The sequence below is a fragment of the Parasteatoda tepidariorum genome, chromosome 2 (genome assembly GCF_043381705.1).
Source record: "Parasteatoda tepidariorum isolate YZ-2023 chromosome 2, CAS_Ptep_4.0, whole genome shotgun sequence".
NCBI lineage: Eukaryota > Metazoa > Arthropoda > Arachnida > Araneae > Theridiidae > Parasteatoda > Parasteatoda tepidariorum.
This window is the reverse complement of record NC_092205.1, coordinates 42321130-42342441: the sequence shown is the minus strand read 5'-3', so window position 1 is coordinate 42342441 and position 21312 is coordinate 42321130. Positions and strand designations below refer to the sequence as shown.

General features: G+C 28.7%; 1 protein-coding gene and 1 long non-coding RNA gene across 3 annotated transcripts in view; one reads left to right on the top strand and one right to left on the bottom strand.

The window, feature by feature from the left end:
* The window catches only part of LOC107444103 (sedoheptulokinase), a 49843-nt gene extending 42618 nt beyond the window's left edge, over positions 1-7225 (bottom strand). Inside the window, exon 1 of the mRNA XM_016058181.4 lies at positions 6742-7225. Within this exon, the coding sequence (XP_015913667.1) occupies positions 6742-7055 (314 nt within the window). The 5' untranslated portion in view covers positions 7056-7225. The remainder of the gene's footprint in view (positions 1-6741) is intronic.
* LOC139424991 (uncharacterized) overlaps positions 1-21312 on the top strand; it is a 71829-nt gene that overhangs the window by 40367 nt on the left and 10150 nt on the right. The gene's annotated exons all lie outside the window — the stretch shown is intronic.

Below are 21312 nucleotides of genomic sequence, written 5' to 3'. Positions count from 1 at the left end.
ACAGAGCTGTAATGGAGCAAGTTTTGTTGCAAGCAAAGTATCGCTGAGTTTATGATATTTCAACTGTTTGGCGATACATTTCCGTTTAAAAAAGTGGGTATAATTGAATGAAATAATTTAAATTAAGAAAATTAGTAAATAATTTAAAATAGTGAAATTTAAAAAAATTATCAGAGAAAAAATTTCCAGCTTTTCTTTAAAATTCCCTGATTTTTCCAGATTTTTATCCAAATTTCCCTGATATTTCCAGGTTTTTTCCAGCATAAAAAAATTCCCTGATAATTCCAGGTTTTCCAGGTGGGTGGCCACCCTGTTCTTCCACCAAGCTCTTCCATTGTGTCGGTATATGACTTTCAATTTCGTACATGATTTCGTAGTGTTGTTGAGTACTGATTAATGGATTTTTTTTATTCACCTCTTACGAAAAACGGTTATTCAGCTAGTCATAATAAAATTTTAAAAACAATTTTATTTTATTAACGGCGAGAATCATAATCATAAAATAATGGGTTATTCGTCAGACAATCATAATACAGTTAATTGGTTTCCATACTTAAACACGCCTCAATCTTTATCACAATAAAAACCATTGTTCCTTTGAATTATCTTATTTCAATCTTTATAAGTAAGGAAGATCACTTTAGACACGTATTAGGAAAAAAATCGACTTTTATGAGAGTACTTGAGTTTTTTTTTTCTTTTTTTCATCCCTTTCATTTCCTTCCTATTCCTTTCTTTTCTTTTTTCTATTACTTTTTCTTCTTCTTTTCTTTTCTTTTTTTTTCTTCTTTTTTTTTCGTTTTCAAATACAATTTTTTGTGTTTGAGTTGTTTATAGTAAAAGTAAAAAGCAAATGTTTCATATTATAACTATAACATTTAATAGCTATTTTTTACAAGAATTCAAGCCTTCAGAATTATGTGAAAATTTTTAGTGAATTTCCTAAAACAACAGTGATATTTTAAAACAGAGGTTCTATTTTATAATACATAAATTTTGCACATCATTAAGAATTTAGAGAAAAAATAAAAGTAATTAGTTTTAATGTTTATAATAAAATAAGAATAATTTGAATTATAGAAATATTGCCATTTTAAGAGATTAGGGGTAATTTGTTGCTTATTTTTATTGAAACCAAACTGAAATGTTCTTCCAACTTTTAATAGCCAACAAATATTTTAAATAAACTTGATCAACTTTTCGAATCATTCAAAAAATAAAATGATTTAAAATAACTAACATACGCACAGATTATGTATAGCTTTTTTTTATTATTATTTCGAACCTAACGAATAGAAATTTTTAAAAAAACACATTAAGTTTTCGATAGGGAATAATTTTGTTTAATAAAATATTTAATCATTAACAAATAAAATTTATGCCGTAAATATAGGTTTAAATAGAATGATTATTTAAATAAAAAATAAATGATTCAAGTGATTTCGATTTACACTAAATATAATCAAAATGCTCATTTTTTCTTCTAAATCAAATAATTAATTTAACTCAAACGAGTTTCCTTGATTAAAAGCACAGTCAACAAATAAAAACGATGCAACCATTTCAAACTTTCATACATTTCTGATTGAAGCCAACAATTCTAAGAATTCCTGGCTCCATTTAGATATTCGAGGAATGCTTTCATGGTGCATCGTTCAACCAAACTCTCAGAACAAATTTAATTAAGAACACGTTTATCGAATTGAATGTAATAGAGATTGAAAGAAGACATTATCAAATTAAAACGTTATTGGTTGAAATGCTCTGATATTTACGAAATTTCACAGCAAATAAGAATTTTAAAAGCGTAACTCTATTCGTTTATTAAATTATTCGATTCAATCAAATCGTAATGTTAAGAATTGTCTTTTCTCCGACTATTATTCATCTCGTTAATTTATGGAATCATGCTATTTAAATACTTTAATTTATTTCAATTCCCAAAATAATCAGCCAAATTCACTAGATATTTCGATCAAGAAAATACTTTCCTAGTGCTTCCGTTTCCTTTTCTTAAACCTTTAATAACACATAAGCAGTCCACGACATTATAATCCCGCTCCGATTCCGGAGCCATTTTGGGCCCTTTACAAATTCGATTCGTCTGACAGAAGCATTCCATGTTTTAATTTTTTTTCCATATTCTTACTTTTTGTGTATTAAATGTCCCTAAATTTTTAAAATATATTATTATTATAATTCTAATATATAATAGTTAATTATTATAATGTTTAGTAGAATAATTTAGCTCATTAAATATTGTGAACACGGACATATTGATAAGTTTTCCAGCGACAGAACATTAAAATTTTTAAATGGTTGTTAAAAAAAGAGAGTGTTAAAAAGAATCTAAATGTAAGCATCCAAAAAATTCATATAAAAAAATAATAAGGATCATTTCAATTACATTGTAATACCTTACATATTTGATAAAAATTTTATTTGTAAAAAAGGAAAAGGCAAGGGACGAAAATGGCGGTAAAAACGTCTTGCTCTTTATATTGTAAAAAGTCAGGTGTTAGTTGCCACGATTTTTGGCGATGAGGCAAACTAAAAACATTTTTAAATACAAAACTATCGTTATGGTGCAAAAATTACATGAAATTGACAAAAAAAAAACAATTGTTTGAAAGAATTAGTGCGGATTTTTTAACGAAATGGTTTTGCAATGAAGTTATAAATTTATTCAAACGCGCCCTAAAATATTTATTGTCAGTAAAGAAACAAACAAAAAATGTATAAAACTATAAGAAAGAAAAAGTAAATAAAAAATGTTACTACATGCACTGTAAAAATTTTTAGTTTTCCTTAACAGCAAAAATGGTGGCAACTATAAGCCAAAACTTTTCAGTATGCATAAACGAATTTAATTCAACCAAACTTCTTTAAAAAAAATGAAATTATCTGAAATTTTTTTTAAATGCAGTAAAAGTTCGATATTACGATTTCTGCATATTTCGAGAAGTAAGCTATAACGACAAATTTCGAAGTCAGGCTCAATATATTAATAATAAAGATACAAAAAGTTGTATGTTTATAGCCAGTTCAAAATTACTAGCCTTCTGCTAATACACAATTTTTTTACGAAAATACATTTTCTTTTGCTGAGAAAGACATTTTTAGATATTTCTGGTATTTATTCAGAAAAGCTAAAAACTATTATCGTTTTATTCTTACAATTTTACCCCTTTGTTTTCATAAAGCAATGTGTGAGCAACCATCAGCAATGTTTCGAACAAAAAAATTTCTTTTGCTATTCTTAGAAATCCTGCAACATTTTATAAGAATGCAACTTTATTTGACTACATACCTTTGCAATTAAATTCAACATTCCCAGTTATCAAATGACACCAAAAGATATTGCACACCGTTTCATTTTCCTCTTTCAAAAACTTGATTTATTGTTCTAACATTTCTGATTTTCAAAAATTATTACATAATTCAGTCCACAATTTGTGGGCAAAAGCAGTCTAATCTAGATAGGTATTTTAAATCAACAATAGTTGCTCAAAATAAAAGAAAAAAAGGTATATTAGGCTAATTCTTTTTTTAAAATCTTTTTATTGCTTTTTTTAACATTAAATATGCCGATTTGATTATAAAGACAATCTCACTATAACGACGGTTTCATCTGCCATTATGAATTGCCGTTATAGCGAACTTTTACAGTACTTGTGGCTTTGAATAAATTTATTTGGACACATCATAAATTTGCTTTAAGATAAAAAATTACGCACAAAAAAAAACGCCAGCATAAGTTTAAAAAAATTCTTTCATCAATTGTATTCGTTACAGTGTTATCAAAATTTATCTACAGCTTACTTGTTTGAGTGTTTTGGTAGCTGTTCAAAAGATAAAAAATATCGCACGAAATGAGACTCAGTTGGATGACAATTCTATTTCAAGGTAAGAAAAAAAGGATTAAATAAAAAAATTCCATTAACAATCGTCAAACGTACATTCATGCGTGATATTTGCAGGAAGTCTATTATATCTATCTTTACACATTATAAAAGATTTTTAATCATAGAATCGTTACTATAAACGATTTCTTTTCCTTCAACTTGTTTCAAAATGGCGAACAAAATTTTTGAGTTGATCATCCATAAATGTGATGATCAAACAGAAGTATAACATTTCGGGGCATTAATTCATTCATAAGTGATTCAGCAAAAGTTTAACCTATTTCTAAACTTGGATTGTGTACTTATCTTAACGCTTTCGGGCACAGTGCTGTCAGTCTGGGAAAATACAATCCAAAAATGTTACAAACCATTATAAAACTATTTGTTTCCAAACGTTCGACAATTTTTAGCTACCACCTAGCTTAAAGCAACCAAGAAGACTTCAATAAAAAGGACTAAAGCAATTTCAATAAGAGTACACAGTCTGAATTCATAGCTTGCCTGACTAAAATTTGCTTTTCCGAAAAGGGTTCATCACCCATTAATTTTTTTTTCATTACTTTCACTATTACGCAAATGCAAATTAAATTAGCTAAATCCTTTCTAAGGTCGTGGTTGGTATATTTATCACAAATTTTTAAATATCCATGGTAAACTATTTTACCAGTTTTAATTTGTTACCATTAAGAACTTCAACGATGATGAAATATACTTTAATACACATAAGTCAATTTTATCGAATTCATTTATTGGTGCTGATGTGTTCTTACTAAGGTAATAATGCTTTCGTATTTTCTGATTAAAAAAAAAGTTGAGAATTTGCCGATTTAAATAATAAATACTTTTGTATTAATAAAAGAATTAAAACTCTTTCGGTTTCATAAAATGTCTTTGTTAAAGAGTAAGCGTAGAGATATTCTATTTGGGGAATTCAAGGCTGAAAATATACCATTGAATAATAATTAGATTTATATTTCCAAGGAGGAGTTATTTTTAGAATCTTGTCCCCCTTTTACTTCCATATTAGGAAGCATTAAATACTTTTCCATAATGCATAGAGTTACAAAGGTATGTACGACTAGAACCTAATTACATCATTCTCTGTAGTATTTAATGCGGGACCGATGGTTTTCGCATGTCTCTTGCTGAATAACGTGTTCCAATAAACATCTGTCGGAACCATCCGCAGTTTCATCCACACCCCCTCCCTTGTGGAGTGGGGATGTGAACTGTTATATCTACCAGCATAACTTTAAATAAATCTTTTTATAACGTATTATTGCTTTTGACTGCATTATTAAAGATGAATACAACAATGATAACAGGGATGTAGCCCTGTTATTATATATATATATATATATATATATCGCATTGTATTTAACGTCAATATATATATTTTATTTTTCAAAGAAATTTTAAACAATAGCTTCATTTCATCTCCAAATGCGATACAGCTAATAAAAACAGTTTTGAAATTGAAACTACATAATGATTAATGATCATCAATTCATGTACTATATCAATATATGACGTNCGCAGTACAATACCTTTAAAAATGGATGGAACATAAAGGGATCACTATATTAGATATGATAAATAGAGCTTGATAATGTTTAGAACTTCTATGGATACAGTTTAAACTGATGAAAATAGATTTGGGTAACACTTAAAAATTCTTGTGAAATAAATTGCACCACGAGAGAGATATTTATCGAAAATCCAAAACTAGACAAATGCACACTGTTTAACTACCATTCGCCAACCGATGCGGAATGCATGGTAGTATTTTTAAAATTTTGTCGGAAAATTTTTAAAAGAATATCAAAAACCGCATATTTTTAATCTCAAATTCTAATTAGGTGACAGCCTTGTATTTTACATGTATCGAAAGGTACTGTCGAGTAGCTCAAAAATCCACCATCCGTTTATTTGTGAAAATTAAATAAAACAGACTAAAAGCATATTCAAAATTTTCCCTCATAGCATCCACCCTATAATGATTAAAAAAACTGTTTTGTAAGTGATTTTTTTTTTTCGGAAACTTTTTAAATTTTCTTAAATATCGAAAAAAGAATAGAATATTTAATTAAACCAATTGAGACAGGAAAATCCAAGTGGTATAGTAAAATTGGTAGTTACGCGAGTGAAATATGTTGATTACACTATTTTTATACTTTACCATCTAGCCAGCTGGCTATCTGCATATGGGCTACGGCGAAATATCCTGAAGGCGAAATGACAGGAAAATTGATCGTAAAATCCCACCTTAAACCTTATTTTGACTTTTTTTTTATGTAAGAGATTTATTTTTTAAAAAAAATGACTGTATATATGTATATAAAGGTTTATATGTATTAGATGTCCTTCAGTTCTTTTGGTTTATAATTTTACGTTGAAAAAAACTTTCACATTCTTAGAAAATTATTTAGCAATCAAAAAAGTGATAATTAGCGATATTTTATCAGAACTGTGACATTTTATCTTCGCAACGAAATTAATTAAAGTAAGCAGGTTAATTTTAACAATTATTTTTGTTATAAATTGAATTTATTGGAATACTTCATTAATTAATTTGATTCGATGTATCGAATTAATATGCATTAAGTACTTCAAGTTGCAAACAAGTCAATATAAAAATGTCATTTACCAACAAAAATTAACTTGTTTCCACTCTGCTCCAATTCTCTAAAATTCGAATTGGTAATTAATTGAAACTAGTTTTAAATCAAAACTAAATTAATTCGAATACAAGACAAACTAATTTGATTAGACGTATTCAATTAGCATAAACTAATCAATTCCTCACTATTAAAACGCATAATAGAATGTTCTTTACCTTCCAAAATTATTCTGTTTCCAACCTTCTCCAGTTTTCCAAAGAACGCATCCATGCATTTGACCAGACACAGCCACGTGAGTGACCCTTACCAAAGATTCTTTAGGCAATCTGGATAAACAAAACTGGAGTGCTGTACAAATTTTATGGACATCCTGCTCACTGCCCAATGGTCCCAAGTCGCTGACCATCGAAGATTTTGTTTCTCGGGATGCTGATTGCTCTACCTGTCCACCAGACGATACAAGACATACTTTAATGGTGGTGGTCCCGATATCAATTCCAAGTACCAAATTTTGCTGTTCTGAAGACATTATCGGCTACTAAAGGCGCCGAAAACACGACTACCTTGTAGCGATTTTTAAAGAGAGCGCTTAGAAAACACTTTATCGACCGCGCTGAGTGTCGGAAAGTTGCCCGCGGGATGAGGTGTTTCTTGCAGCGGTGTCTGTCGGATCGAAGTGGGCTTTTGGCAGGGTTACAAGAAACAACGAAATTCGCCAAGGTTACTATCAAATGATAAAAATTGCATCAGATGACATTTTCTACTTTTCTTTTTTCATGAAATTGTTGTTTCCGTGTTTGAAGCTATGGATTAAAAAAAACTAAATGTATTAAAATGTTTCCTTTTTGTAGCTAAATTTACCCCAATTATTTGGAATTCATTAAATTTAAATAAAATATTCATGATGGTTTCTGCTTGATATTGCTTAAAATATAGGCAAAAAAAATATTTTAATTATTATGCCTTAAACCGATTTTATTCGAAAAAAAAAGCTTAGATTTTGATGTTAAAACATAAAGACAGACTCAACGAAAGTGTAAAAAAAAATTTTTTTTTGCATTTTGAAAAAAAAAAAAACTATACATTTAAAAAAAGCGATCTTAAATTTAAAAAAAAAATACTTTAAAAAAATGTAAATTAAAAGATGTTATATTGTGTTATTTTTATAAAGTATTTCATTATTTTAAGAATGCTCAAATTTTATTAGATTTCTATATTTTCTAAGAAAATAGGCTGGTGAAATTCTTATTTTAGGATTAAGTACCGCGTCGTTTTTCTTGTATATACTCGTACACAATTTAAAAAACAAAAAAAAGTAGGCTTTATGCTCAAAACAATCATAGTGTCAGGCTTTTGACCACGGTCCCATTTCAGTGATAATTTCAAAAGATGAAAGCGAAGAAAGAAAAAATTTCGAGCGATATATTAGATAATAAAAATCGAACTCAAATTAAACTCAATAATTTATGTCACCTCGTACTATATAAAAATATAATCGATCAGATAAAAATTTAAATAATGCCCCTGGATATGATTAACAAAGGTCAATCTTACGAGGAGTCGAAATTTTGCATTACTTTTTAAAATTCAAATTAATGTACAATTTAAAAAGGATAAATTACATTTCTTTTTACTTTTAACGTTTTGTATTTTACAGGATAATTATAAGTCTATAAAATGAATAACTCTAACAAAATAATATCGATTGATAGATACTTGAGAAAATACGTTAGTACCTAAGGACGAAAATGTTATACTGATTTACTAACTTTTCCCTTTTTTTATTATTTATTTGAAATGATGTACAAATTTGAAGGATATAAATGTCCTCTTTTTAAAAGCATTAACGAGTTTGTTTTTCTTAATATTTGTGTATTTTATTTCATACGATGTCAATAATTATAAGTTTTCAAAATAAACACTTGCATAAAAGTAACATTAACCAACATGCAGTTTAGAAAATACGTGAGTAATTGAGAAAGAGGGGTTCGAGATTCGTGCATTTTTGCTCACTGAGACACGGCTTGTATAAGACACAACAAAATTCCTTTTATTGTCAAAAATCTCTTATAAGTAATAAAATCAATTAAAATTTTAAAAAAAAACGAATTAAAAACGAAAACAGAACATTTTAGCAAGGTGCTCTCGACACAGAGGAAAGCAGTTCAGAACTACCAAAAATATGTTAGATTATTAATTTAAAATCCGTTGTGTTAAAATGTTTCAGTAATAAATTAGTAAAATATTTAGTAATAACAGCAACTTACTAATGTCTAAACGTTTCCAATTTTAATTTATTCTAAAACATTTGTGATCTACTTATTTCGATTTATTATTATTTATGTAAAAAAATTGCTCATTGAACAAAATAAACATTACGAATTGCAAGCTCGGCAGCTTCCCAACCCCCACAATTTGCTAAGCAATCATTTCTGTTTCTTGACAAAAAACAAATTGTTATGCCAAAATTAAAAACTATTAAATTTATTTATTTATATTTTGGTTTAAATTTATTTGCTTCACAGATTTATATCCCTATTCTATAAAGACAAAATACTCTATGAAGATAAATTAACACTGAAGATAAAATACTCTAGATAAATTATTCTATTCTGATAAGAGTAACTTCAAATTCGTAATGGATATTTGGCTATTTAAAAACGCGTCCCATGTTTAGCACCAAATGGCAATAGCACGAAAAATTATTTCCTAATATTGCTTTAAAATTTTAAATAATTATTTTCGTAATTTTGACTGCAGATCTTGACTCAAAATCGCTTTACATAAAAATTAGTATAACAGTAAATGTAACTTATTTACCATTCTATAACTGTAAAGCGGTAACTAAACATGTTTATCCTAAAATGTTGCGTAATAAGTTTCGGCAATTTGTTTCACAGATTTATATCCCTATTCTATTAAGATAAAATACTCTAATTATTCTATTCTGCTAAGAGTAACATCACAAACTTGTTTTGGTTCAATTCGTAGTTGATATTTGGTTATTTTAAAAAGTCGTCCAATGTTTAGCACCAAATGGCAATAGCACGAAAAATTAATTCCTAATATTGCTTTCAAATTTTAAATAATTATTTTCATAATTATAACTGCACATCTGGACCTGAAACCGTTTTACATAAAAATTAGTGTAACAGTAAATATAACTTATTTACCATTCTATCATTGTAAAGCGGTAACTAAACATGTTTATCATAAAATGTTGCGTAACAAGGTTAGGTAATACCGCACGTTTTTACTTTTAGTATTAAACTTTGAATCATAATTAAAATCAAAAACGTAATAATGCAGAAAGTAATATTAAGAATGGATTACAAATAAAAATTACAAGCAACTATCGTTAAATAAAAGATGAATATATAATTTCAAGCTTATAACTAAAAATTTCAAGTTAATGACAACTAAAAATGTTCTATGATGATTTATAAATCTAAGAGATTATCGGTCTAGTGATGAATGCACGCACAGCAATCAGAAACGGTTTTAAAGACAATTATTTTAAACATTAAGTAAAAATATAAATGTATTTTGAAACACATTTGAAAGCACAGATCACAATTTTTAAAAACATAAACATTTCCTTGTAATTTAATCACGAATTACGTGTTGACGTAATTCAAAAGTTTATTACACAATTTCTTTCGTTTTCCTAATAGATTTATAGAACAATAACAGCTTTTATTTAAAAAAAAAATCCTGTTCTGAAAGCGGATAAATAGAATTTATATTTCGGAAATATTTACCGTCTGAGGAATTAAATTACAATCATTTTCATCAAAGGTATGAGGATTCATTTTTTTTTCCAAAAGAAAAAAAAATTTTGATGCTTATTTTTGAGTTAACTTAAATATATTTTCGTTTTTTATTTCCCACCACCTCAGCTTTTGGTGCTATAAAAAGTATTTCATGTTAAGTAAATTTTAAGTAATGTTAAGTAAAAAATAAATTATTTAGCAAAAATTAAGCTGTAGTCAAACATAAAATAAACATATAACTCTCATTAGGTACAATCTACGTGGTGTTTTCACTACAGCGCGAGAACGCGAGAATCTCGCATATTTGTTTCTTTTCTCGCATTAAAAAATTATTACCGCGAGAAATTCGCGCATTCTATAAATCAATTTCAAAATTCACGAATTTCTCGCATTTTGGTAAAAACTTCGAATTACGCCATTTAGAATAAAATCCGTTTATCTTTTCTTCCTGGATCTTTCATTATTTTCAACATCTGCCCCATTATCTAGCTTCCCTATTTACCAGTATTGTTCAGAACCTCTTCGAACAACAGAACACAACCATGGAACCCCTTTCAGAATACATTTCTCTGCAACCACGCGTTTACCGTAGGTAAAGTTTCTTCATGTCAAAATTTTCATGCACTGATGTAAGATGGACAAATACCTTGTAAAGGCAAAATCTTCTATGATGATGCACCAAAAATATTCAATGCTTTAAAAAATAGAAGACGTTAACAATGTATTATAATTAAAGAAATGATTTTTTTTTCAAGAGTTTTTGTTATTTTAGAAATCTCACTTAACTTTTTGAAATCTCACCCTGTTTTTGAGAAAGGGTAAGAAATTCTCACCCATTTTTTTTTCTATGATGAAAACACTGAGTTATACTTAAATGTATATTTAAGGATTTAGGTCACTTCTTCGAAATGTTCTATCACCTATATAAATAGTTTAAAATTTATACAAGTATAAAAAAAATTGAGGTCAGGTAAACCTAACTAAAAATTTTTTTCAAGATATCAAATTGAAAAAAATAACAGAATTACGCAATGAAGTAAACCAGTCACAATTTGTTTGCATTTTGATATTTTGGAAGGAAAAAAAATCAATATATCAAACATTAACTCTGGTTTTACTGAAATTTACTTTTATCTAAAATTTAAAGTCCCATTGAAGGTGAAACAGAATTTGCCATAAAGTTTTTCCCACGGTTGGGCATCCTCTTAAAACGTGCCTCATTTTTTTTTTTTTTTTTAAAAAAGCGTTCCCAAAGACTTATGCTCTATTTTTTTTCGTAGTCCGCCAAAGATTTCTAAAATGAAGCATCGAAAAAAACACTTTTGAAGCAATCTAAACGAGAACAGCGTAGACTGTCTTCAAATTCCGGTTGGCATTCTTTCCCGATTGTCTTCAATTTTAAACTCTCTATTTAAAATTATATACTTTATAGATTCTAATCATAATCACTAAAATACTTCAAATGTAAATTAATATACAGTGTGCAAAAAATAAACGGACCACCCAGCATAACTTACTATCTAATAATTGGATTTTTACGCTCTACGACTCAATCGAAAGAGTTCGAAGAGCTGACTTCAAACATGCTAAATAATTAAGGAAAATGATATTTTAAGTTATGAAATCATACACAAAAACTTACCTTCTTTTAATAAACATACCTTTTTTTCGATGAATTTAGATTTCTGACCCCCAAAATATAGGAGGTAGCAGCATAATCTTATCTCAAAATATCAATTTTTTTTAATCATAACTTTTAAACCGAATAACACATAACTGACATATACAGTTTGTTCAAACCAAGTAAATTTTATTATTTAAAATATAGTTAAAGAATAAATTATTATTTTTTAAGTAGATTCGCTATACATTTTATTTAAACACACAATTGTCATGCATACAGTTTCCATAACTAGACCCTCAAAAAAAATTTATTAGAACACGATATTTCTAAAATTTTGATAAATATAAAAAAGTTGTAAGAATTTAAAGTAATGTAATCACGCAAAATGCAAATTATGCACAATGCAACAATTCTAAAACTTTAAAATAATTTTTGCGTGACCTTTATCGTTAACCATCCAAGTTAGAAAAACAATTTTATATAATTTGGTTTTTAAAAGTCGAAATGTAATGTAATTTACCCATCCATTCAACAAACACATTTTGAGAAATAAACAAGAAATTGAATTCAAAACTCATTTTAAAAAAGCTCTGAAAAAGACACTAAAGAACAATTTATTTTTATTGATCAATACAAAGATTTTTTTTTGATGATCACAACAGGACACTTCATGGCTAAAGTTTATGATGTATCCAAAAATCTTAACATATATTTTACCAATGAATTAAACGTGATTTTCAAGAACTGCACATTTAGCTACATTATCTATTCGATTATTCATCAGAAATTTCAATTTGATTTTACATGTTGTTAATTTTATAGATTGTCTATAGAAGAAACTCCCTTTAGAAGAAACAAAATTTAGTAGGCTTAACAAAGAAACTAGAAATATTGCATTTAAAGAAAGAAGAGAGCATCTTTGTCCCCTGATTTCCTTTCTCTCCCCGAGCTGAGCCAAAAAACCTGTCTTAAATTATGACCCAACACACCTACATGAAACCCCTTTAACCATAGTCACCACTTTTCCATAGTGAATGGCAAGGGAAGTTCTTTCCATAAACAAACTATATGCTTTACATCAAGTCTCTTTATTTTACATTTAAAAAAAAGTCATTTGGTATCACATATTAAGTTATTCATTCTCATAAAATTTAAATTCACATAAAGGTCATTTATTCAAACTTATTTCAATATCAAGAAAATCAATATATTAAACTAAGAAGGATTTCAATTAAATTTATAATCTACAACAAATATATTATCCTTTTTTTTAGGTATTTAATCTAAAAGGTCAATCATAAAAAAATGTAAAACAGAAATACAGTCAAACCCCCGCTATAGTGAACCTTCAATGGACCGAAATTTCGGTTCACTATAACCGGGAGTTCACTATATCCGTTCCTCATGCAATTTTAACTAATGGTTCCGAACTCCTTCCTTTTATTATACATTTAAATAAATGATCAACAAAATGAAATACAAAAATGACTGAAAAATAATGTGTAGTAACAAAAAATTTGTTAACTTATTTTTATTTTTTATTACTCTTCGCCTTGTGTACAAAAAAAAATTAGTAATCTAGCTGAAGCGAAGCTTATTCAGGGAAAATTTTGTCCATACATCTGCCTGAATTGGGCTTTATTTAGGGATGGGAAAGTGAGACATAAGGAGCAAACAAGAAAACATGCTTATTGCTACATTCCACTCTATAGAGGGTTTTAAAAATCAGTATAAGTATTTATTTTGAAGTAGACATTTTAAAATTATTACAAAAAATGAAGAAAAATCATTTGAAGTCAGAAAAAAGTTCATAATATCCAACTTCCTCACTTTTTTGGTTCACTATATCCACAAAAAATAACATTATACATGTATAGCAAGGCACGGGACCGAACATTTCGTTCACTATATCCGGGAGTTCATTATAGCGGGGTTTGACTGTATCAGCAAATAAATAAAAACTAATTCCACTCAGTTTGATTTATCAGTTAAGTGCTCACCTACTGACCCGTGTATTTTTGAACTGGAGATTTTTCAGGAATAAATTAAGTTTATAGTAAGCATCTTAGCATTCTTAGTGAAAAATTCTTTCAGAGAATGATATGTTTTGTTTGAAAATTAGAGATAATTTCTTTAAGAAATATATGATTGAAAAAGTTACACTAAAAAATAATCATTCTTTCCAAATCTTGTTAAAATTGAAATNTGATTCAGGGAAAATTTTGTCCATACATCTGCCTGAATTGGCCTTTATTTAGGGATGGGAAAGTGAGACATAAGGAGCAAACAAGAAAAGATGCTTATCGCTACATTCCACTCTATAGAGGGTTTTAAAAATCAGTATAAGTATTTATTTTGAAGTAGACATTTCAAAATTATTACAAAAAATGAAGAAAAATCAGTCAAAGTCAGAAAAAAGTTCATAATATCCAACTTCCTCACTTTTTTGGTTCACTATATCCACAAAAAATAACATTATACGTGTATAGCTAAGCACGGGACCGAACATTTCATTCACTATATCCGGGAGTTCACTATAGCGGGGTTTGACTGTATCAGCAAATAAATAAAAACTAATTCCACTCAGTTTGATTTATCAGTTAAGTGCTCACCTACTGACCCGTGTATTTTTGAACTGGAGATTTTTCAGGAATAAATTAAGTTTATAGTAAGCATCTTAGCATTCTTAGTGAAAAATTCTTTCAGAGAATGATATGTTTTGTTTGAAAATTAGAGATAATTTCTTTAAGAAATATATGATTGAAAAAGTTACACTAAAAAATAATCATTCTTTCCAAATCTTGTTAAAATTGAAATCTAAAGAAAAGGACAGCATGTATGAATGATTGACAGTGTAAAACTAAGAACAGATGGCACTAGGGGTTAAAATTCGTTGCAAGACTTCCTGGTTATTACTTCCGATTGATTTTTACGCCTAAACTTGGAAAATTCACCATTCAATATAATTATACTTGTAATGTTTTCAATATAACGCGTTCTTTCAATCTAACTTTTGACCAAACAAACAATAAATGAATTGGGAAGACTCCGCAAGCATGCTGTGAAGCTACCCCAAAACAGCTATCACTGCACACTTACGGAAGAAAATGCTCTTCGTGCGAGCTTGCAGGCATTGATGTACTATTTGAGAGCAATGCTCAACATCGCGCATATAGACAGCAATGTTAACAATACATCGGGAAATATCATACACATCTCGGTAAATCACAATTTCCGATGCTTCAAAAAATTGGCAATACAAACATCGGATCAGTGATGATTACATAGAATCAATATTTCCAATTCATCAAATTATCGCCCAGTCCTACTTGTAACCATAGTCACAGACAGAGCTCCATAGAACTGGTTAGGAGAGTTCTCTAATTGTTTGCATTGCACGACATTTACAGTAAGACAGTGCCATACTTACTAAATTATGAAGATTTTTTGAATCGGGAAATGCTTGCGCCCATTGCAATCAATGAAATTGCCTAGTTGTTCAACATGGTGGCATTTCCATATCGGTACCTGTTACTGCCAATTACAATCACCTAGATGCCAAAGAGTTTTAACATGCAAAATTTTAAAAAGAAACATTTAGTGGTTAGCCAGAAGATAGCCATCAATTACACTCTTCGAGTTTGTCAGAATCAGTGATATATAGTACATAAGAATTTTTTAGGTTCTCACAGACTGCTACCTAGAAATCGACAAATCTTAGTGAGGAAGCTGTGGTGGCGCAGGGAGTACAGATTGAAGGGATAGAGCCTCCTAATGAGGTGAACCAAGTGCGAATCCCAGCGATGGCTGGTCGATACGAATTTCACACCTCGCTCGCTCCGATTACAGGCTGACGTAAAATATTTTTAGTGGTAGACGGATCATGGGTTAAAGTCCCCTTGTCATCAGGCTACCAGTGGGAGGTTTTTGTGGTTTTCCTCTTCTTGTCGGTTAGTTCCATTAAAAAGCCCGCCACAAAAGGAAAATTTCTCCCAATACGATATCCAAGAATTCCTTTGTCTCCTGGATTAGAATCAAAATTACATGACTGTGGAACTGAACATTGGTAACCATAAACTTAAATTTGGATCGGCTGTTTAATGACGGTTATGAAATAAAATGAAACCCTAGTTATTATTTTGTCCTAGGTACAATTACGGAGAGCTTTCCATTGAATTGAAAAATATTTCATGAAAAATGTTTATTCGCTTACCTATGTTGATTAAGCAGTTTATAAGTTTGTCCCAATTTTGTTTTTTTCTTTTGGATTTTTGCCATGTATCTGCCCGGAAGTCAGAAAAACGTGATGATTATTTTGCATTCGGAAATCTTGTTTAAATTTCGCAACAAAATATTAATATTCCATAAGAAAATTATGCTTATAACAGTTCACTTAACGATTAAATTTTTGAAGGTGAGATTAGATTACTTAATTAATTTTACCAGAAACTTTCAATAATTGATAATTATGGGACGCAATTAACATGGGATATCACTTAAATAAGAATAAACACTGCTGTTTCGGTCAATTTACCTCCATTATTTTAAAATTTATTTGTCCTTTTTCTCTACATTTTTTCTGTTATTGTAGCTGTACTTTTGTATCTGTAGTGCATTTTTAATTACAAACCAAAAGATGGTTGATGTAACATCTCTGCAGTACATTTTAACAGTTGCAAGATAATAAAATTGTAAGAACATCGAAGGAAAATGATTTTTACCAGTACAAGTAAGATAATTTGGAGAAATGAACTTTCGGAAAATAATAAAAACGTCTAATTAGAATGAAAAAACTTGTTCGTTTGTGTATAAGACTTTCTTCAGTAGATTAGCGTAGAAAAAAAGCAGTTTGCTTACTTTTGTGATTTATCGGTCACCAGTCATGTTGTGGCTGACTATTTCTGTTTAGTTATATAACTATACAATAATATCTTTTTATTATATTTTCAATTTTTGTTTAGGCGTTGGTTTTGTCGTTTAAATGAAATTTCCTTCTGAGGTTTAATAGTTGTAGAAGCTTACAATTTACAAAGCTAAAAGTGTATCGCTTTCCCAAAAAAAAATTTCATTTTTTGCTTAAAAACAGTAAATTCTAATTTTCGTCTTATTTATTATTCTTTTCTTGATCTTAAAACCTAAGAAATTTTCTGTTATCGTTATAATGTCTATTGGATCAATAAAATCCAGCCCAAACGAACTTAATGCTCTTCAAAATTACGCAAATGAAAGCGGAACAAACAGTTATAAATCGTCTGAAGATAAGATTGATTGGTTAATAAATCTAAGCAACCCTGTGTGTACTTTTTGTGACAAGAAATTCGCTTCTAAGCATTCTCTTGAGCTTCATTTTGCTACTCATACAGGAGATAAACCATTTTCTTGTCACATATGTAATAAACGATTCACTCAGAAAAGCAGTTTACAAACTCATTCCTTAATCCATGAAGGCAAAAAACCACACGTCTGTGAGATATGTTACAAAAGTTTTACTGATAAAAGTACATGGCGAAAGCATTNATTTTCAATATTTGTTTAGGCGTTGGTTTTGTCGTTCAAATGAAATTAATTCTGAGGTTTAATAGTTATAGAAGCTTACAATTTACAAAGCTAAAAGTGTATCGCTTTCCCAAAAAAAAAATTTCATTTTTTGCTTAAAAACAGTAAATTCTAATTTTCGTCTTATTTGTTATTCTTTTCTTGATCTTAAAACCTAAGAAATTTTCTGTTATCGTTATAATGTCTATTGGATCAATAAAATCCAGCCCAAACGAACTTAATGCTCTTCAAAATTACGCAAATGAAAGCGGAACAAACAGTTATAAATCGTCTGAAGATAAGATTGATTGGTTAATAAATCTAAGCAACCCTGTGTGTACTTTTTGTGACAAGAAATTCGCTTCTAAGCATTCTCTTGAGCTTCATTTTGCTACTCATACAGGAGATAAACCATTTTCTTGTCACATATGTAATAAACGATTCACTCAGAAAAGCAGTTTACAAACTCATTCCTTAATCCATGAAGGCAAAAAACCACACGTCTGTGAGATATGTTACAAAAGTTTTACTGATAAAAGTACATGGCGAAAGCATTGTCTCATTCATTCTGGTGTTAAACCTCATATTTGCAACATATGTCAAAGGGGCTTTGTCCAGAAGAGCACTCTATTGAAACATTATGTTGTTCATACTGGTGATAGGCCGCATGCGTGCGATGTATGTGACAAGAGGTTTTCTCAAAAATTTGCACTAAAATCTCATTTATTGACTCATTTTGGTCAAAAGACATTTCCATGTTCTATGTGCAATAAGAAGTTTGCCTCTTGGCACCTGCTGTGTAAACATGACAAAACACACAAAACAGAGCGTACACATGTTTGTAATATCTGTAATAAGGCTTTCAAATCGAAATATTCTATGGAAAAGCATTTTAAGAATCACAGCCTAGATCTCCGTTATCCATTCTGCAAAAAATGCAATTCTGATTCTTGTACTTGTGAGGCAAATTTATCTGTGTTTTTGTGTTCTTCTTGCAATCAGGAATACACTGATATGAAAAGTTTTCAAGATCATATTTCTTCGCATTCGGAAAATGTTATAAAAGTGCTAAACGAAGACGCAGAACCAAAACATTTTAAAAGTAAAAATGTTTTAAATAATGGAAAGCTACCTCATCAAAGACCCATTTGTCACAAATATTCATTGAATGATGTACCAGAGGAAAAAGATAACTCTGTACAAGAAAATATTCAGTGTGATGTGTGTGGTGAATTATTAAAAGATTATCAAAGTTTTGAAGAACATAAAAAATTTCATGTGGATGTTCTCTTTAACGAAATATCAGATTCACTTTATTGTGATATTTGCTCAAAGAGTTTTAATAGCAAACGAAGTTTAGACAAACATTTCCGTACTCATACTTTAGATAAATTAAATGTGTGTAAGGATTGTGGTGATAGTTTTGTGGAAGATTTTGATTTTGAAATTCATTGCATGATGCATAACAGATAAAATATAATTTTATCTGTGATTTTTTTATTAAATACAACCTCTTAATTATCTATTGACAGTTATCTTTTTTGGTGGTTTATATGTGGTACAGTTTTTAAAACAAACCTTCATTCATGGAGTGCTGCAATTATTGCAAATTTTAAATGCTATTTTTTTTCACAAAAAATTTTTCAACATGATATTCTAGTCGAAAGTATTTTGCCTGTGTAAATTGCTGAACTACGTAATTTCATTTTCATTCATAAAAGATACTGTTACACATTATTTTTGTTGAAGATTTTGTTATCTGTTGCATGATGTATAGGGCCATTCTCCTGTTATGCACGGGACATTTGCAGGACTTTGAAGCTTATAAAAATAGTAAAATAATGGGGTAATAAATTTTTTTTTTACAATTCAATTCAAAACAAGTCTGTTTCTTAAAGACTGCATAAAAAAACAAATAAAAAATTAAAGTTTAAATACTTGAAAAGGGATTTAATATAGTCGTTATGCACGGGACTCAGAAAAAAGATTAATTTCTACCCTGACTTCTATTTTTCNGTCTACTGGCTCTCATTATTTTTTTTATTTTGACTTCAGATTTTGTTTACAAATTTATTGCCTCACACATTATTTTATTTATTTTGACTTCAGATTTTATTTATAAAATTTATTGCCTTACACATTGTTATTTTATTTATTTTTTCATTTTTTAAATGTTTTGCTAAATGTGACTTCTGACATAGGCAATAAGTTACCTTTTTTCTGTGATTTGGTACTTCAAACTTATATGTATGTAATGCAACTTTTAAATATTATTTATATTTTATTTATAGAAATTCTTTCCTATAGTATTTTGTCATTATGAAATAGCTTCTTGAAATTATTTAGTCCATACGAGATCCGTACTGTTCCACATTATTTTGTTTTTACTTTTGTTAAATATTTTATGTTTATAGCATTATGCATTTACAAAAAAATTTAACTTTATTTTTTTACATTATTCTTTTTATTTCTTATAGTTTTATTTATAAATTACAATTTCAATATTTCTTTAAAGTTTGTGCACAACGAGTAAAGACATATAGTTCTGATTCATTTTGTAGTTTAAATAAAAACAAAGCTATTAAAAGGACTTTTTTTACCAAACATTTTATATTTTCGAAAAAAAAAGTTATCATTAATAATTATTGAATTTTAATGTTAAACTTTATCTTAATTACATTGTGTTGACATCTTTTTAAGCAGAAAAAAAAATTATAAATTCTGATAAATCAGTTAACAATTTTGAATTATTCTTACTCTCATATCATTACTGCTATTTTATCTATGATTTCCAATGATCTTTACTACTCTTAAGAACAATTTTTTATCTTTTTAGTTAATTCTACTGCTTTTTAATTTGTTATTTTGAAGAACATAATTACAGCTTAGGTTTCCTAATAGCATTAAAAAAAAAAATTTGCCCTCTCTCCCTGTGGCAGAATTTTTTTAAGCTTTATGCGACAAAACTCTCTAGCACTAATATCTTACTGCTAAGTACTTTGAATAATAACAAAGATGTAAGCTACTAATTTAAAGTAACAACAACAGAGTGTTTATAAAAATAAAAGAAAAACATAAATATTTTTATTGAGTTTGTAATATTTTTTTATTCTATTATTATTGGCAATATTCTTGCATTATGTTGGGAAGAAAAATGCACTAATTACTTTCTTTATCGCATTTTGTAAATTATCATCAAATTAAAAATCATGAAATCCGTCGTAGCAATTGCGGAAAACAGATGGACGGCGAAATTCCGCTAATCGGACTCTTCAAAAGGGGGTTACTCAAATGAGTGTTTCATTTCGAGATTTGATAGTTGCAATAAATAATATTTGATTTTAAAAACTGCATGGAAATCAAATGCAATAATTGCTATAAAAATAAACTGTAGAATTGTTGCTTTAAAAGTAAATACCTGAATGCAGGATTCGAATTTCCCATATCATTTGCAATATGTCGGGATAATTAAAAACCATGTTAAGATCAATAACTGCTAAAAATACAATCAAAATACTATATGGATTCATGATACTATTGGCATAAATTGAAAGCGGCAGAAAGTGATTATTTAAATGAGCAGTTCAAATTTTATGTGTAAATTTCTGCAGAAAAGAAAACAAAATTTTTCCTTCCCAAAAGAAAAATATTTCTGCAAGAACTTTTTAATGTTTCGCGATAATGTCACCGTGATTCTGCCACGGGGTCCTGTCCTTTACTTGTCTATTTTAACGAATACTTATATAATAATATGTACTTATGTATCAATGACCTGACATCTCACATAAATATTGCATTTTTTGTTTCATTAATACATTAACTAGCTTTATGTGTTTATTTCCATAGTCTATTTT